The following is a 20,532-nucleotide window of genomic DNA, read 5'->3' on the forward strand; positions in this document are numbered from 1 at the left end:
GCAACATTCATCATGGTCTTGCTCCCTTCACAGCTCTGCTAGAGGCAGTGTAACTGTAACTAATGAAGCAGCTACAGACAGCAGCAACCAGGCTAAATAACTTCATGTTTTAGTTCATTACCACAACCACCACCTCCATGCTGGGAACGATTCAGTGATTTTTTTTTTGTATACATATATATATATATATACACACACACATGTATATATGCGGGCGCACATATACACATAGTCATCTCAGAACCCTTCAACATCCTATATTCATTTTCTTTCTTGTTGATTATGATATCTGTCAGTTCTGGACATGAAAATAGCATGTTTCCATGTTCTTACTGTTTGACACTCAAGCTTTTCATCTCTCTTGTTTCTAGAAGATTAAATTCCAACTTTTTCACATCAACTCGAAACCTTAACGCTGTCTGTTATTCATGCATTATTCTCTTCTACCTCCCTGTTTACACTTCCCTAAATAATAATTCAGTTTTCTAAAAGAACTGACTGCAGTTGATCCCTTCCACATTCCAAAGAGCATGCCCAGTTAAAACAACCATCCACTTTCTCATCTATATGTGTGCACAGTAAGCAGATTGTAGACAAGAATTTGTTGCCAATTTCAGTACTGGTTTGAAATGTCATTGTAGTCATAGACACGGCTGGGGTTATCTGATCAAGTCCTTTCTATCTGTTTATATGTTTAGGGGAGGGAGGAGTAAAAAGAAAGAAGACTTTGTAATTTTAAGAGTTTGGGTTTTCTTTTTCCTTAGGATATCCTGAAAACTTCAGCCAAAAATTATGGGTTAATACACCTAAAGGAACCTGAAAGAACTTTATATCCAGTTAGGAAGTTAAATGCCTCTGAAACCCCAAAACTGTATCCAGATTTATACAGAAAGAATAGGTAGGGCAGCAGAAAGGCCTTTTATTCCTATGAAATTTTCTGGTTTGCTGAAGTATGAGGACAGAATATGATTGTAAAATCTTTGTCCCCCGTTTGGAGATAGCGTCTCTTTCCATTTGGCAGGCTTTATGCACCTTGCCCAGTGAAAGCTGCACTCTTTTATCATACAATGTACTTAACTGGGAAAAAAATTCTGCTTCTTTGTTCTCAGCACAGGCATAAATACTGACAATACACGGCCCTGTAGCTTCAACAGCTGCTGAATGCACAATTTCCACACAAGTTAGAGTTGAAAATAGGAATGAGGGCTTTCTTCTGAACTCTATTTTAAATGTTTGTAATGTTTCAAACTATTGTGAATGTTTCTTCATAGGCAATAACTAATGCAACAAGAGCCCAAAGTTCTTGACTGTAACCGTTGTGTCATTCATTTTTCATGTGTACAGAGTGCTCCACAATGGAGGGCTGTAAGTAGAGCTGCAGCAGAATTATTGAATCGTAACACCACCAAGCTCTTTGACAGTGCTTTTCATCTACAGGGCTGACAGTACTTTGTGAAGGATGGCAGTATCATTATTCCTGTTTACAAGCAGAGAAATAGAAACTGTAACTAGTGAACCACTCTCGATACCTACTCAAAAGGCAGCAAAATGCCTCTAGGGAAAAAGGGTTCCTGATCTGGCAACTGCCTTTTCATCACCAGGAATGAAGTTATGAACATACAAAACCTGCTGGATTCATTTTCTGGTGTTAAGCTTCAATAATGTGGGTTAGATTGTTTATTATTTTCAAACCCTTTGTTAGACAGAGGTTTATGAAATCAAAGCCCTTTCTCCCCTTTCACTTTTTCTCTGTTCAAGCATTGTGAATTTTTATTTTATGATCATGTCTTCTATAGCGGGGGGAAAAAAAAAAAACCCAACAAACAACAAAAAACCCATACCAGGCTTGTACCTAGTTACTCGTACAAAGGTACTGAATTATAATTACCTTCTGAGATATCGTTGGAGTAATTTCCCTGATAGATTTAGCAGAACTATTTCTTGAGATTGGGTGTGTTAACAGAGTATGTGTTTTCTTCAGCTGTAGCTTTAGTGGTCAACCTTCAAACAGGTCTTTATTCTCCACACTAATAAAAAAGAATCTGGATTCCAGGAGAGACTAGTCAAAAGAAAAACCCCCAAACAACAAAATACCCTAGTACTAAAGCAAAGTCTTCTCACGGGATACACTTTCTTTTGTTGGTTCATCTGAGACTGTCATCTCCTTCACTGGAAGTCTGAAACATGCAGCATTAAGGGACCTGATACATTTCAGCTTACAACACTCCTCACACTGCTTGTTATGTTTGTTTTTTCAAAAAACAAAACAAAAGCAAACAAACAAAAAACCCACATTTGACCCAAATGTACAAAGACTGTACAGGACCACTGCTTGCTTCTGGGTGCTGTAGAAAGTATTTATATTATATTGCAGTGTTGCACGGTTTGACATAAGCATGGGAGTGTTGGGGTTTGTGGGGCTTTTTTTGGCACCACCTAGATCTTTGTGGGACAAGGGTGGCTGTCATTCTTGTGTCTGTTTGGAGTGTCACTTTTACACTTTGAGTTTTGCAGACTCTGTGGGCAGCAAGGATGTGGCATGGATAAAGCTTGTCATCTTCCACAGCTTAGCCTGAGGGGGCAGAAACCTAATGCTATTATACGGTTGGTGATACTGGTTGAAACATGAGGAAGATCACATTTATAGAGCACAGCATTATGTACAATTAACAGTAATATTTTTAGTTGTTTCAAAGGTGCTTTTACTTTTGCTGTCTTTGACAGTCTTTTTTTTTTTTTTTTTATTTCTATCTCCTCCTTAGATTTGCCCAACTGGTGTATAAGAACTGCCTTAAGCAGATATTGAGTAAAAAGGTCAGCGGCTACAGGGATCATCCAGAGGTGCATTAATCCCAAGGCTTACAGTCAAAAGTAAGTGAACCATCAAGATGAGGCTACTGCACATCCAGGTTCCCCCAAATATTTCCACTTTTTTGTTCTGTAATTTTATCAGGGCAGAACCAGAGTTCATTGGCCATTTGTCTGTGATTTCCAGCTAGCCAGCAAGATGACTAGCATCTCACTGGGATCCTAAAAAGCCATAAATTGGCCCATTTTAAGGGCACAGATGCTATATACTTTGATGCTAGCGTTTCCAGATAGTCTCAGAGCAACTTTAGATGTGCTGCCTGAATCCATGCAGCTTCATAGAAAAGGCTGGATAAAACAAGAGGTGTATTTCAAATCTAAATAATATTTTTTAATATATATATATAAATACATACAATATTACTTACAATTTGTATGTATACAAACTATTACATATGCGCAATATAATGTATCAGTTGTGTATGGTATGGTTTGTTTTTTGTTTTGTTTTGTTTTGTTTTCCAAAATTCTGCTCATATCACTGTTATTTCTCAGTCTGGTAACTGTCACTATGTGCCCAAAATTTTATTTCATTAAATTGTTGGATTTTGTTTTTTTTTTTTTTCCACACCAGGATTACATCAAGAAGCAAATATCTAAGTATATTTAAAACACCTTTTTACAAGCTATGACACCTTTATTTTTCTGCCAAATGAGCTGTTCTCTTGCTGTTAACCAATCGGTGCTTTTTAAGAGTACTGCAGAGACAGTATACAGTATACACCCAGGAAACAGCTACACTCTACAGAGGTGAAGCAAATTTGCCAAAAAAAATCAGATGTTAGTCACGATTTCAGACACCAAGATTTTTAGCAATTGGCTCCTTCACCTACTGCTAGATTCCTGGAATTTTTTTTTTATATGGAAACTGTATTTTGCTATGAGGGTTTTTTTGTCATTTTCAGTAAGCATACAAAAACTGGTGGGGATATATTGGTATCAAGATATTTAATCTAGTCAGCATGTGTGAATTAAGGGAAGAGGAGACTTTTTTGAAGCCCTGGAGTTTAATTTCCTCTCCCTCTCTAAGGATCCATATGCTTTTGCAAACACCCTTAACTTTGGTATTATAATGTATATTCCAGGATACTGGGAGCAGCTCCATGGGTCCATTGCACCAGACCTTTACCTGCTGTCACCTCAGTGAAGTCTTTCATTCGCCTCTTTTGCTAAGCATGGATAGTGGTGGAGACGCACGTGCTGGAACCAAAACTTCCAGAAGAGGAAGTGTCGTCTCCCAATCTGCTGGGATCCCCACCAGGTAAAAGCATTAGAGCTGCCTCAGGTTACAGGTCAGGGAAAGAGACAGCTGAGACACAAATTAGGTGCAGGGCCAAAAAGGGGTTGCCAAATTAAAGGGCTGCTACTGAATTACCCTCTGACCAGTCCCTAACCTGGGGCTACTAATGCCCCATGGCATTATTTTCAGCTTACAGTCAGGCAGGGACAGCTCCTGCAATGGAGACAGTGGATTTCATCCCCACTAGAGGAATTTTATAACCCTTTGACCCTTTCTGAGTCTTATTTTCTTCCTGAATGAAGTAAGGGTGGTGCACGTGCTTGCAGCAAGCCCAGCACTGCAACACACCAGAAAGGGAAATAAACTGCACCTTCCCATTAGCCCTTGGCAGGGGAGATCATTACCAGTTAAAAAGCAGTGAGCCCCCACTGCAGGAAACTATTGCCTGTTTGAATGAACAAATAACAGTGTTTTATTTTAATTAGTGTTAAAGGTCATGAACCCTACACATGTATTTCTAATTTGAACTGGTGTCAGCCGATGCAGTAAATATTGAGATTAATCTCAGCTGTTCATTTTAAGGTTTACTTGCAAAGATAAAAGACCTGTGGAGGGGGTAGAAGTGAAAAAGAAATGTGAGCCATTGATCACAAAAAGCAACTTAGACAGCTATATTAATTCACATAACACAGTTTATCACCATCTGGAATTTGTATTCGTAGGTTTTGCAACTTTTCCCAGCCTTAGATTAAAATTTAAAAAATTTAAAGGCATTCATTGATGTGATGTCATTTTAGACCTCTAGTGTCACAGATTCCTGATGTCATGCATTACAGGTACCTCTTCAGAGATGATTTTTTGAATGCACTTGTTTATTGCTACTATAAAAAAGCCACCTTTATTTGTGTGCCTTCATAGCTCAACCTCGCAACTGGGCTAAGGATAAACATTACATCTTAAAGAGCCAGACACCGCAGTTTCTATTTCAGAGGTTGCAGCATAAACACTTTTTTCCAGAGAGAAAAGGAAAGATTTTTGGCTTTTGACTGCAGAAAAAAAAAAAAAAAAACGTGGGTGTGCATGCACATATAGATGTATATGTTCTGGTTTTATTTTAAGCAAGTAGTTTACATCAAAAAATAATTTATGAAGGGGAGGAAATATTGTTAACATTATTTCAGAAAAAGTGATATTTCTATGTTATTCTGCTCATAGGCTTTTGCTCATGAAGCCATTGCTGTCAACTTCTATACAAATATTCTAATTCTAAGGTTCATTTCGTGAAGTGTCTCATTCTCACTAACATTATGTGAAAAGGATTTTTCTGTTTATTTGAATGAAAAATGCCGCATAATCCACTCCAATGAGTAATCTAAAATAAGTACAGTGATACATTTTAATTTGATGAATATCTTGTTGCAAACCAAATTTTAGTGATAACACACATGCCTGTATTACTTTGCTTAGGTTTAAAAATGTAGGTTTATTTACAGTAGAGAAAATACTTTGTTTGCTTCTTGTGTAATGTACCAGCACGACCTGAAAAGATTTGCTTCCAGTAACAAAAAGATAAAAATCTATTAGATGGAGAAACACACTGATGAAGACATGAACATATAATAGCTGTCAATAAGGTTGTAAATTGCTGTTTTTAAGTTGCCCTAATGCTTGCTGTTATATTAACAATAATAATCAGGAATAACAGAAACTTTAAGAACAATTTAAGTCCAGTTTTAAATCTGAAATTGACTTTTAAATATCTAAATTTAAATCTTTTTTTTTCTGAGCAGAAAGCTTTGCTGATATGTGCTGATAACAAGCATCATGAAGAGCCTGCTTCATGTCACTAATGAAAATTAACACTGGGAAATTATTTAGGATGCTAGGAAATGATCTAACATAAAATTTCTGTTCAAGATATATTCAGAAATTTTAAAATTAATTTTTATTAAACAGAAATTGTGGCCAATTTTACAATCTTTATTCCTGCAGATAAATTGTATTTATGTGGGCTTGATTCTGCAAATATTCCTGTAACTTTAATACATGTGAGAGAGCAGAATAAAATTAAAACAAGGCTGCTCACATGAGAAAACTTCTATATTGCTAGTCTCAATAATCATGTGCCAACATGGTTGTTGGGACAACAAAAAAGAGCATGAAGATCTCTAATTTTAAAATTAATTTAGAGTTCTTTTCATTTACTTTCTAGTTATTAAACTACAAGGTGTAGTTGCTGTCAGTCTTTCCTTCCAACGATCAGATGCAAAAACTGGAATTAAAAGAACACCCAAACCCACAATATATTCTCTATATTCCAAGACGTTCAGGAGCTGCTAATAATTTAGTATTGAGAGAAGTGGATACCCTCAAGATTGCTCAAGTTATGATTTGCAATATCAGCTACCATTCACGGGTGCTCAGGAAGGTCCTGTTGTGGCAAGACTGACCGCTTGGAGAGAGGAGAAGAGGAAGCAGCTCATTTTAAACAGCAAATTACAAAAGCAAAAGGAAAAGTCAGTGATGAAATTGTAAAGAAAAGGAAGTACTTAGAAAAAAACAGACAAGCCACTAGGCAGCATTCACTTCCATGCCATTTTGGTTTTTTTATGTGTAGAGCAGTTATCCTAGCAAGTGCTGCATCATTTGGTATGCAGAGCATTTGAAGATGCAAAGATAATTAAGGAAAAGGGACAAAAACCACACCACACAGACTTATCAACACATTGTACGTAGCTTTGCTTTTTTTTTTCTTTTCCTTTTTAAACAACGTTTAAGAAAAATATGCTGTGTTACCATAACAAACTAAAATACTCTCTCAACCTCTTAAGAGTCTAGTTTTTGTTTTCACTTCTTTTGGTTCCAGGTAGGTTTTATTTGTTCTTGTTGTACCTTATAAAACCTTTTCTCAACATTAATGGCTTCAGGAAGAAGAAATAAGGGAGAATTATGAGCACAAAAGAGAGCTGACAGTTGTGTATGCTGTCACTTTCTCCTGTGCCACTCACAGGTGGGTAAGGATACAGAAGAAACAGGGCATAATGTTTTATATAATACAGTCAGACAGGAATTCCAGCTGGCATTCACTAAAGCAAAAGGGAACATTTTCCTCATGTAAAATCATTGTTTAAATCCCAGCCATACATAGCTATGGAATAATGGGGTCACTTATTTTCCACTACTTCAGTAAGATACTGCAGCAAGCTAATGATTTTACAAGACAGACGGTTTAAAGCATCGATTTGCTGCAAATTGCTCAGTCCATAACTAATGAGGAGGTCTACAGGTTTTCAGTAAATCAATTCCATTAGAATTTACAGTTTGCATAAGATCATATTACTCAGTATGTGGACACAGAATGATTTTTTTTTTTTTTTTTTTTGGTAACCTTCAGAAGCCCCTTGTTGCTGGTTTTTTAAACTCTCTTAAGTTTCTATGGGTGAGTTGGATAAAATCCCTGTCTTGAGAGTTCTTACAGCATGCCTGAAAAATACACTGTCCACTTCTACACAGGCACACATGCATCCCATGACAAGTCCTAGATATTCCCTTGTAGAAGACAGTTAACATCCAAGAAGGAGGAACGAGACGACAAATGGAATTCAGTCTCTGTCACCTGTAGCAATAAAACTCTGCCCCAATTTGAAGATGGATTATATTTTACACCTGTAAAAGTGTGAAGTCAAATGGCAACTGTTATTTGGACCCACACAAGTAATTCTTCATAACAAGCTGAAATCTCTTGTGTATGAAAAAAATAGCAAAGGCAAAAACCTCTATGGATTGAGTGACAGGACTTTTGTCACATATCTGCGGTATAGAAACAGGAAACCGAGAGCTACACTTTGTAACAGATCAAGTTCTAGATTACTTTATTACTGGTGATGCCAGTATGTTTGTACCGTGTTTTCTCCGGGCTGTGTAAGAAAAGGGTCAGTTCTATCATTATCAATTACTACAACAAGATCATTTCAGGCAAAACAGTTATAGGCAAGCAGAAGTTCAAATCCTGTCAATGAATTCATAGACTCTGAAAAAACATTGTATTAGTTGTTACAAAAAAGCAATGTGGCTGGAGGGCTGTTAGTATGGGAGTGTTGAATCATCCCACTCCAACTGCTCTTGCCTGGTGGCATTCTGTTTGTCTCCCTTTAGGACAATTACTTCCTCTTCCTCCTCCTCCTCCTCTTCACTTTCATCTGATTCAGCACTGGTTGTGTCTTCCTCTTCATCTTCTATGTCTTCTTCCTCACTCTCCTCTTCTGTCTGGTGAGGCTTTTCATATTTCTACAGTACATTTAAACAAATGAAAGAGAGACAGTAGAAGAAAAGTGCATTCTTGCGAGCCAGTAGCTGTGAGAATATGAGCATTTATTCCACATTTAGAAATGCTAACGTGCTGGGAAAATCTGCTTTCCATCATTATGTGACTATTACACATCAAATATGATCCAATTCAGTAGCAAATATTCAAAAATGACTGTTAACAAGAACGGAACGTCAATAAGCAATATCTTTGTTAGTCAAGCTGCCAAAATTTAACCCTTCAATGTCAGTTTCTTTAAAATGCTGATCATTTCCCCTCCTTGTAGTGTATTAGTGCATACATTAAAAAGTTAAAAACAAAGTAATTCTGTCATCTTGGGTACTTAGGCTGCAAATACGGATGGAGACGAAGTGGTGTTGTACCCAAGAATTCTTCACCATCCTATTTAGTAATTATATATGACAACAAATATTAAGTAAGTGCTCAACTACATATTATCATGGTGTGCAGAGCTGAAAGCTGAGCTGGGGTCCTGAGTGTACGTACATACAACTGTTCGGCCAAGCCTCAACAAGTGTATGCTGAAAGAGGCTTAAAACTCACTGCTGAGTAAGCTACCAGCCCAGACTAACTCCTGGTAGTATCATGATATAATACTATGCCTCAGTTAGTTATGTACCTCCATGGGGTTGACGGTAATAGTGAGAGCAGAATCATCCCAATCCATTTCATTTTCTCTACTTCCTTCGTTGTCTGCAGAGCTGTGCTGATGAGCTGTCCGAATTCGATAGACCCCCAAGGTTATGATGAAAATGAGTATGCTCACACAGATTATGATAACAATAGTAGCCACACTTGGAACAACTGGAACAAAAGGTGGAAAAGTGAATGGGCTTATATTTGTGGAACGAATTGCCTACAAAACACTAAATACATTGTCTATTTTTTCCCCTCAGCACTTCTTCCTTTGGATTGAGAATCAGCACAGCCATCTGCCATGTGCCTGGGACTACAGAAAGTGTTGACAAGTGCCCACCTACTAAGGCAGAGCACACACGAATGATGTTTACAGATATCTTATAATGAATATTACAAAGCATAACTAAAAAGTGAGTATGCCTACCATTTGTTCTTTAAGCCACTTTATTACAGAAGACAAGTAGTGAATCAGTTCAGAATCAATCAGTTTCAGAACAAGTGTTTTTGCAATAAGGTTCAGTTATCCTGCCTGTTGTCCCCTCCTGATTACAACTGAGGCTCTAACCTCACTTGCGAGAAAAAGTATAGCTGAAAGCTTATATTTTCAAAGATTTCAAACACTTGTAGTGTGATTTAAATCTCAGTTTCCAAGAAATAAAATAATACATTGCCACTCTATTTGCCTGTGTTACAACCTTCCTGAGAGACTCTTGAGGATTCAAGACATTCTTCCTCACTGTTCTATTGCACTCTGAGAAGCCTCTGTCTCCACCTAGTCACAGAAAGAAATCTCTCTGAACTACTTTTATATTATCAGCTCCATAATGAGGTTAGTGGAGAAGTGCTGCCACTTTCTATGTACCTTTGCTACCTAGGCACTGCAGTTCCAAGAGCTACAGTATTTCTGTACCCCATTTTATTGCTTTGCCCTGCCTGTAAGAACAGATCTCTGAAATCAGAACAATATTAAAATAAAGAAGAAAGAATTAGTTTGCAATATTCATTTTGTAAAAATTCAGCTTCACTTTAGTAAAATATCTGTAAAAGTGTGCAGAAAAAAGCAGTAATTTTCTAAGCATAACTGTATATAGCTACTTATAACTACCTACACTTTACATCAGCTTTACTTCTTTACAGATGTATCATTCAACTGAAAGGATTTCAGAATCCAGCATTTAAAGAGATATCTTTGCCCTGGGTTTAACTTAATTGAAAAAGCTTCAGATTTGGTTATATATTTTAACATGTAGTCTCAAAATTCAATTTAAATTCTGGATTTAATATCTACTAATGCCCCCTGCACATGGCTAGTTGGACCTATCTTCTCTCCAGAGAGCTCCAGACTGAGGCCTGGACAGCAGCTAACAGAAGCACAGTAGAAATCTTATATTTAAAAAACAATACAAACATTTCTTCCTTTTGCTTAGAAAGGGGTGGGCAGAAATTAATCTGCCATAGAAATATAGATGTACAAAGACAATATGAGCATAAATATTATCCTTCATACCATTCAATACTAGAAACAAGATATTTTCTTAACTATGTGGGTCAGAGTATATAACCTTTAATGAAGACTTTAAAAAAGGATACCAAAGTACCTCCTTGGAAAGAAAGAAGAGAATTCAATGTTACCTTCATTCATACCTGTGCAACGATCTCTTTGAGTTTTCACAAGCTGTAACTATGGACTTCAGGGCTTTATTTGTTGACCAGAGAATACGAGAATAATTATGAGCAGTCTCTGTAAAGTCGGCACATACCTGAGTTGTGAACAGCACTTGTGCTTCCCTCTGCTTGGTGGACAGATTGGAGAAATTGTGGTTGTACTATCATATGATTTACATGGTCCATGAAGTTGGAGTTGGAGCTGTGTAGAATATTAACCTGGCACAAGAGAAAAATAAGAGATCAGATACTAAAAAGTGCTCTATATTCCAAGCCTGTTGGCTCCATACATTACATTGAACTATGAAGTTCATCAGCGGATAGGAACATTATTATATAGATCTTAAAGACCAAATTCACTTCTTTTATGTTTTTTTATGAAAAATACACAGGTTAATATATTCCTCATTTCTAGCATTAAAAATGCATTCTAACATTTCTAGCTGTAAACTACAAAGTGGCGCAGAAAAGTATTTTTTTTATTTATCTGTCTGGATAAGTAGTAACTTTTTTTCTCTATACTAATCAGCTTTTAGGTGTTCCCTGAAAGTTAGTGGGAGATTTGTCACTCTGAACACTGACAGAGAATGTATCAAACTCGTTGAGTTTAAAACCAAAATAGTAAGAGAGAATTAAAAGAGGTTTCAGTTTTTCCTGCATCCCTACTTTCAGAGTGACTTTGTTTGAAGATACCATATCAGTTCTCTGTCCTACTGATAGTTATCTTATAAGCAAAAACCCTAAAGTCATTGTCAGGGTTGCAGAATGCTAAGGTGAAAAGAATTTTCAATACAACACAAACATGTAAAAACTTTCAGAACCAATTATTAAGTTTTGAGCCTATTGCTAAGAAGGTCCTGACCTTTCCTGTAGTTACTTGGTACCTGGATTCTAGGCTGGATAAGCTGGTTCTTCAGAATATGTCTGTGATTCCTGCTGAGGTGCATTAGCAGTAATTCTCAGTCCCTGAGCCACTGTGCTGTACTGGACTTAGTACCAGCACGCATAAGCTCAAGAGAGCTATGTAAATATTCCTGTGGTAACTGACCAACTGTAGTGGATCCAAGAGGATATAACAGATGAAGTCCATCCTATGTGTTCGTTACCTGTACACTGACTTTCCTTCTCAAAGAAATCTGAAATCATGTAAATTACCAGGAAATATCTCCATCTGATGAAGAACAAATTATAAAACTTATTGTAAGGGGGTAGTGCTTGGGAAAACTGAAAAAGTGAATGCTGCAGGAAAGAAAAGTATGTCAGGTTAAGTTAAAAAATAACTAATCTAAGGAGAATAATGAGGCTATAATGATTTTCTTTTGAGCAGCTGTATAAATCTTCAAAAAGACCTGTAGGAGATTTTACGTCATGGAAAAACAATGATGATGACCCTAGCCTCCATTCTGTTTGAACAGGAGTAATTCTCTGTGTTAGTGGAGTTCAAGAGAAGGGTCATCTCCTTACGTATGCAGCAGAATAGAGAGACTCACACTGAGGAACGCCCACAGGAGAAGTCAGCTTCCTATTTGAATGGAACTTAGAATTTTTCCTCTATTTCATTATAGTTACCAGAACATGTCAATCATTTTACATATTTTAAAGAAAACTCGATGTCGCTGAAGATAAGGCTAGTGCTCAGCCTCAGTGCTGGAAAAGAAAGCTTGACTAAATGATTCCTTACCTCCAAGTTAAATTCGTTGCTAGCATAACGTCCATTTAGCTCTGAGCACTTGACTCTGAACTTTCTGTCAAAGGTGGCAGAAGTGTACCAGTTACGATACCGAATCTGCCGAAGAACCTGTTCATAGTTGTGCATGCTGTCCACACCTGAAATGGTGGTAGAGCAGTAATAATCTCAAGGAGACGCTAGGTAACAAATGCTCTGTGCTGTACAGGAGAAATCAAATGTTCACAGAAAACACAAAATTTGGCAGAATGATCTGACAATGGTAGTGCACCAAATATTCCCTGACAGAGCCTCTGGCTGATACTAAATTATGTGAGAATAGTTTTTGGAAATGAATGGAGGTCCATAATGGAGAGGAGCAAATACAACAGCAAAGATTTAGAATAAATTATTTAGTAACAAAAAAAAAATAGTGAATGAGTTACCAGCACTGTTCAGGAGCACTGAGGAATCCCCTCATTTCCACATTCCACTGTGATGGTCCACAAGGACACCCACCCACCCCCCACCCCCCCTTTAAAGAAAGCAGTGCTGCTATTTTCCTTATTTGGGGAATAGCAGGAGGTATGCTGAGATCAAGACAAAGCTGAGCTGTATTCCAAAGGATAAACACAGCACACTCAGAGATCAAGAAGTGACTATGCTTTTTGAGACGCAGTCTCTCCTGGAATGTTTTATGGCTAGTATCTCACAGATTTCTGTCTAGTTTCTATCAAATTGGTCCTTTCATTGCAATAATGTAATTGTTGGTGGGAAGAAATAAGGGAAAGCAAAGTCCATGAACATACCATAGATTGAATATCCTGCTGTGGAATTTGTGGCATCTAGATGTTTTCCTTGGAGCTCCACATGATCTAGTTCTAAACACTCTTGTTCAGGATCTAGTTCTGCGCCAATGACCAAAATATCACAGAAATCCAAGTTGTGGAGCATTTCCTCTAATACCACTGGCTTATTGTCTGTGAACACATGGCATATACCATGAAAAAAAGAAGAAAGAAACTAAGATAAATGACCACAAAACAGCTCAGGCATTTTATGTGCTTTGCATCAAGGCTTTCAATTTTTGCAAAGATGGCTGAATTGTTTTTTGCCCATATTAAATACAGCATACTTGAAGCAAATCAAAAGAGAAGTGTCTTGCCTGTTCAGGTGCTATGATGATGAAGGCCTACAAATACCTAGTGAGATAAATAGAAAATATATTGCTCTGTAATAAAAAGCATCCAAGAACAGTACTGGAAGTAGAAAACTGAAATTTGATCCTGGAAATAAATTCATGTAAACAACTTTGTTTTTCAATGCCAGGTTAGTATCACACATTCATTCTTTTCTCAAGGAAAACCAAACTGGAAGAATACATGTCAAATATATCTATGCTTGGATGATTCTCTCAGTTACTCTATGGCCCGTAGAGAATTTGTGTTACAAAGAACATGGCCATCTATCGAAAACCATGGTATTATCATAAATGCCAAGATCCTGTGCTGTGTGACTTGGAGAAATTGAGTTGTAAACTGACTATCCTTCAGTACGTACGATCAAAAAAAAAAAAAAATTCTGTCACTGGAAAAAAAGAGTAGCATATCGATTTAATATTTTAATTCTCTGGTCAACTTAGCACAGAGCATCTGGCAAGACTGCTTAACCAGCTCCCTGAAGGTACCATAGACTATGGTATGACTGGGGAATACACGGTACTAAATCATCTTTCTCAGCCTTGCCATGGGCATCTCTGCTACAGTCATCATGATCAGGTTATGTAAATTCCCAATAAGTGGAAAAATAGCTATAGGTAGATATAAGTCAAGATTTATGGCTGTCTTTGCCTTTGTCAGATAATATCTGGGCTGAGAGAAATAATGATTCAAGCTTATAATGCAGGAATTGAGACTTAGAATTCAATAATCTTTTGCAAAACACAATTATCCCCCAAAGCCAATTATTATCTATCCATTTTAACCACTCTTGGTGGAGAACAAGAGATGGCACATTAGGACGTGCCTGACTTTCAAGGAATTAAACAGTAGTTTAAGAAATGCTGCTATGTTCCTTTTCAAGGTGAGACTCAGGCTTTTTAGGTTACAAGGTGCTACAACAGTAATTATGTCAATAATTGTATTGGGAAAAATTGGGATAGATGAAATTTATGAACTAAACTGGAGGGCAGTAGTTCCTAATTCACTAAACAGTTTTTGAAGATGTCATAACATTTAGGGACATGGAGCATCATGCATGAGTTATGTCTTAAGTGATGGATAATGATCACTCTTTTCTATGCAAGAATTCATTTTTTTACATACTGTAATTGTATGCAGTTGATATTATGAGATGGTACACTTCCCAGCCTTCAGAGGACAGATGCAGTTTCAGGCAAGGGATAAGCAGCATTATTACAGAGCATGGCTTCAGGGAATCCATGCCTCTACACTTGCACATCATTAGCAATTTTATCTTTTTCAGGTGTACATCTAGTTGCTGCTTATTCTAGTCCAACAAATATTGTTTAGAATGATTCTTCAGATTACTAGGCTTTTTATTTACTTTGCACACAAATATCCAAAAGGAAGATTCCTTTATAGACAATTTTTTTAAACATTATTTATATTTTTGAACATTCACCTAGTGTCAAATAATAATACACACATTGCTCAGCATTAGAATAAACTGTCATAATTGAAAAAAGTCTTTGCAAATTATTAGATTTACTTTATATGGGTGGGAAACTGAGGCACAAGATTATTTTCTCAAGTATCACCCACAAGTCAGTAGCAGAGCTGGAAACACAAGAACACACTAAAACCCCAACTATTAGTCAATTGCTGCTTTCCACTTTATCAGTACAATTAACAAAATTTGGTTACAAAGAGAGAGATTCTAATGAAAATATGTTTTTCAACAGAATATGTAAAGAACAGTGGAAAGGAATTATTCTGAAGTAGGCAAGACACTAAATGGAAAAGCTGCTTTTTCTGAAACACATACTGATCTACCACCATTATTTAACACATCTTTTCAATGTGTTTAATATAATGTCTTCAGTACAGCATTACTGCTGTCTAACATTGCCTAAATTAATGTGGGTGAAGTGTCTTCCTTTGTGTTACTTGTTTGCACTATCCTTTAAAAAAATGTGAGGAGTCATGTCACAGAGTAAGTAATAATATTTAAAAGAAATCCACAAACCTCTGTCATGTTCTTTTAATTCCACTGGATGCTCCATTTTAGTGACTGTGCTGACAATCCTGATGTCAGGTAACAAAATAACACCTCTTTCACTTTCAAATTGTGCAGCTGGCCTAGCAAAGTGGTCCATCCCACTTATTGTAATCTTGGGCTCATTGGCCTGAAACACCATTACATACGCATCTATATCTGGGATACTAATGCAGACATCTTCACCAAAACATCTGAAAAATATATTATTCATTAACTGCATGTAACACATTGCACATCAGAGGCGTGTGGCAGTTGCGCTGCCCAAAACCGCTCTCATCTTTTTGTATTGTCTCAGATCAGTCTATTCCACACTTTGACACTGCCACACTTACGGACATGCATCTGCACCACCACGTACATAGGCCAGCAGTGACAGTAACAGCTCTGCTCCTCTCATCCCCTCCCACATTCACAGCTACTGAAATTAGGTAGGGAAACCTTAGCAAACAGGTTCATGACAAGCTCAGTCTTTAGTAAGGTCACTGAGAGAACAATATTTTGATGTTTAACTGACATTTAACAAAGTAGTGAATAGCTAAAAAAAAATTAAAGTTACTTAGATGATAACAACTAACTTTAGTAAACCTAACAAATTCTCAAAGCGATAGCTAATGAATATAATATGGTTATATTGTCATGTGTGAATAAAAAAGCCTAATTATCTATTTAACTGGGCCCATCACGAACGCATTCTGGCACTCCCCAGTATTTACTGGGGGCAAAAGGGGCCTGTATTAGCATTTTCATCTGAATCAGCACTGTGCTTTGGAAGTGAATCTCCTGACAAACTCTACCCTACTTCATCTTGGCACAAGGCTTGGGCCAGCCTTGGAGTATGCAAACTGGATTGCTTCCAGTGAAACTACATCAGAAGATGCTCTCCAAACAGTTAGTGTGGTCAGCCCACAGCACTAGACTAAACCTAGTACTAAGTAAGATCTGTACGCACAGTAGATAAGAGTTAGTAGAACTAATGCTTATCTTCACTCTAAAGATGTGCTTTCACTGCACTGTACAACTTGCTGTAACAGAGACGTACCCCAGGGGAGCTCAGGAGTGGCAGATGGCTCTTTGATTATGTAGAACCATAAACATTATTGTGCAGGTTCTGTCACTATTATTGCATGAAAATGTAAGGGCACAGGTTTCTGTTTAACACCCAACACCAGTACTTCAGTGATGACAGCCAAGGATACAGACAGACAAAGACTATTTCAAGCATAGCTACAAATACTGTTCTTGCAGATATGTTGTCTGTTAGATGTAATAGGTCTGCTTTAAAAAGTCATGGCTCTAGCTACCTCGGAAGAAACTATAACTTTTTAAAATGAACAGCAAAATAAGAATGCAATAAATGCAAGTACTGATCAGTCCAGACTGTATGCTCCAAACGATAAATAGAATGCAAGTGAATTACATTAACAAGAAAAGTTTCTTGAAAGGACAATATCAAAAGGAAACTACAACATAAATCAGCATAAATGAAATTCATCCTTTATGCTCAATAACATAAAAGTATTATTTAGTGATGTAATTTACCCAAAATTCTTCTTTTTACATGTCCAAAGAAAAAAGTAATTCATTAAAAATATTCCTAATCTAATCAGTTCAGCTGAAGTATAACTTACTGGACTTTAGATGAGACTTTGAGACGTCGTACACCTGCAGTAGGAAACTGTCTAGAGTTGATATATGAGACCTTTCGGAGAGCTTGATTTATATTCTCAATGTCATCTCCTTCCATGACAAGGACTGACTGGGAAGGGTTGAAGTGATACTAAGGGAAATGCATATAATTAGTATTTAAGGGACCAGGTACAGAGTACAAAATAAGACATTTTTAAGGAATGTTGTACAGATATAAGTTTAAAATCTAATGATTTAGGAAAAAAAAATTCTTAGCAGCTATTGTTGGCTGAATCCACATGTTGTTCCCTGAAACATGTACTCATATCAGTCATCTGTGTCATATCTGAATAAGTATTGTTATAATTAATTTTATAGGAAACTAATCCTAATTTGCTGTACTTTGCCCAGGCTTATCAACTTTGCTGATACTGTTTCTGCAGCTGTAGAGTTCAAAACCTTAACTTACTATCATAATTATTATTACTATGCAGGTTTTTTTTAGGTTAAACACATCCCCCATTTAAAATATTGGCTTAAACCAGAGTAGCATGCAGAACCATATTTTTCCTGCTTTCTGTTTGGTTTTACCCTGGGCTATCTTTCTGAGATATATTGCAACATGAACGAACAAAACAATTATAACATTTGCCTCCTACATCTTCGTTAAAGTCAGACACAGTAAAGGGGATTCTCCTTTCTCTGTCTTATGATCAATAAGGGTGTCATGATTTAAGATGGAGCTGCTACTTGCACAAAGCCAGCTGCTCAGTTGAGCCAACAAACCTTGCAAAGTCAATGGCTGTTCTTGTAGCCCTGATGCTTCTAGCCCTGATGCTTCTCTAGTCCATTGCACTGAACATGAAATGGTCTTGCTGACCAAGAAACTTTGCTACTATATTCGCATAGCAAATGATTGATTTGATCTTCATCATAATTCATACTGATTCCATTTTTTTGTCTGTTAACTGGTTCAGCAAACCATCTGCTTTGCAGAGAAAACCAGATTAACCTCCTTGATTTTGTACCCTACCATTGTCAGCACAAAACACAAAGAAATGCACCCATCTCTAACATGCAGTTCCTTCCCAAACCTGGACATGGATTATATGAACATGTTCTACTATATACAGACAATGGTTGTCTACACTTCCTTACAATGAGAAAGGTTAAAAAGCAAAAGAGCAAATAGACTGTGAAGAACAGAATGAAGCAAAGGGTTCTCTGTCAAACAGAACACGGAGGACTGAGTTTAAAGCTTGTGCAGGAAGGTCATAACACACTGAAGGGTATTTTTTAACAAAAAGGAGGACTAACATGAGTCACAGCCTGCATACACTTATTTTTCTTTTCTGTAGCATAGCAGTAGCAGAGAATAAAATTAGCAAAAGGAGATTCTAGCTAGTTAACTTAATAGCTCAGCTGCCAGAACAGCTGGAATGCTGCCAAAGGGACTGGAGAAAGCCCTAGTCTGAGCCATTTTTGTCTTTCTCATTAAAAAAGGCTAAAAATAGTGACAGTTTAGACAGTGTTTCTGAGAGCTGTTACAGATACCTGAAAATTAGGCTGCAGACAAAAAAAAGTCCAACACTACTCTGTCAGAAACTGTATTACAGCTGCATTGCTCTTTCTTAGGTGGCTAAAGGGTGAAGCTTCATGAGTCCAAAGTGCCCAGCAGAAACACCTTCCAACATCAGTTTGCCAACATTGAATCTTCTAAGTGCCATGTAAATAGCCACACAGAACCTATCATCTGTGCAACTGTCACACATGCTTGTCTGAGATCAGGTATGTTTATTTTTTGACATTAGAAACCCTTTCTCTTTATTAATCTTCTGTTCAAGGTCAGGTGCCAACTGCTCCGCTTTCATCTGAGCTTCTTTCTGTGAGCCCCAATAAGAAACCCTATCACAATCCATGTCTGACTGCTCCTTTCGTTTTTGCCTCCTGCTGTTGCACTGACTGTTGAGCTTGCTTTAAAAAAAACCCTATGCTTCATCTGTATTTTGGAAAATGAAAATGTTTTGAAGTTTGGTGAAAGAAATAAAACGCAGAAAACAACTCCTCATCTTCATTTTCCCCACTGCACTGCACAGTAAGGAAGCCAATCACCCATGCTGGAGCAGCAGTGGGTGGTATAACAGGGATTTTTTTCCAAGCCCATGAAACAAGACTACTCAAATATTGTCAAGTTTCAGAGCGTGACAATAGGGGAGGAATTACTATGCTTTTAAGCATCATGGACCAAGTGTACACTGTCTTTAATTCATGTAAAATCCCAGCAAAGAACTTACTGGTAGGCATATACACTTGTGTTCCAGAAAACCCCACCTGCTCCTTGTATGCATTGTCTTTTAAAAATAGCTTTTACTCATAAATGTGTCATTTTGCTGGGGGAAGCAACAATGTGAAATTATTAATTATGTCCTTGGTAGGATAAAGAAAAAAAAAATTATTTGGAGTGTTTTGCTCATAGGTAAAAGCTAGAGCTAGCAAAATTCCTCCTTACCTTTGCACTTACAATTTTCCTTTTTACCCTTGTTTTCAGAAAACATACTGGTTATACTACACCATTGCAACTTATCACCTAGAGAGACATTTGAGTGTATTTCAGGTCAGTCTCCTATGTTGTACAATGAAAAGGTTTAGCTAATAAAATGTAGTACATGGCACTTCCACTGCATGCTCTAGATGAAGTGTTACAGCACCATCCTCCTCCCCACTGAAAAACAACACAATAAAAAAACACCTGTGCAGTTTCACAGGATGCACAGTCTGCAGCCAAAGTATCTTCCCAGTTTGAATTTGAAGCTCAGCTCCTTTGGAAGATGGTATTGTGATTTGTGTGCTAGGAAATAGCTTAAGAGCGTGTTTACACATTAGGCAGAAGAACATCTGTCATCTAATAATGGTATCAGTAAAGGGAAACTGACAATGCATCTTATGTAAGCATTATAGAAGTTATAATCAAGATCCTACATATGTATCCAAAGGAACAGAATTTGTCTTAATGAATGCAAAGCAATCTGGCCACTATGTCAACTGAAACAGGATTTCCCTCTGTCTGTTGTTCTCCAATCTTAGAAAAAGTGTTACAATACCAGTAGTCATGTGCATAATGAAGATGGATAATGATTTATATGCAAATGTAAAATTTTAATTTCTTGACCTTAGGTTTTCTCCTAAGGAAAATTGGGACTTATTTCGGAGTTGCCTCTAGATGAAAGACTTATTTCTTGACCTTAGGTTTTCTCCTAAGGA

At 37.1% G+C, this 20,532-nt stretch overlaps 1 protein-coding gene across 3 annotated transcripts in view; it reads right to left on the bottom strand.

Moving 5' to 3' along the window:
- Positions 1-3,414: 3,414 nt before the first annotated feature.
- The window catches only part of CLSTN2 (calsyntenin 2), a 394,596-nt gene continuing 377,478 nt past the window's right edge, over positions 3,415-20,532 (bottom strand). For all 3 annotated transcript variants that reach the window (XM_087739556.1, XM_087739557.1, XM_087739558.1), the window contains 7 exons: positions 17,274-17,422; positions 15,613-15,836; positions 13,215-13,385; positions 12,421-12,566; positions 10,835-10,958; positions 9,055-9,239; positions 3,415-8,395 (listed from right to left, as the gene is read on the bottom strand). In XM_087739556.1, coding sequence (XP_087595682.1) covers positions 8,192-8,395; positions 9,055-9,239; positions 10,835-10,958; positions 12,421-12,566; positions 13,215-13,385; positions 15,613-15,836; positions 17,274-17,422 — 1,203 coding nt within the window. In that variant the 3' untranslated portion in view covers positions 3,415-8,191. The remainder of the gene's footprint in view (positions 8,396-9,054; positions 9,240-10,834; positions 10,959-12,420; positions 12,567-13,214; positions 13,386-15,612; positions 15,837-17,273; positions 17,423-20,532) is intronic.

The sequence above is a fragment of the Nipponia nippon genome, unplaced genomic scaffold (genome assembly GCF_047370975.1).
Source record: "Nipponia nippon isolate SJK-2023a ecotype South Korea unplaced genomic scaffold, ASM4737097v1 scaffold_7, whole genome shotgun sequence".
NCBI classification, from domain to species: domain Eukaryota; kingdom Metazoa; phylum Chordata; class Aves; order Pelecaniformes; family Threskiornithidae; genus Nipponia; species Nipponia nippon.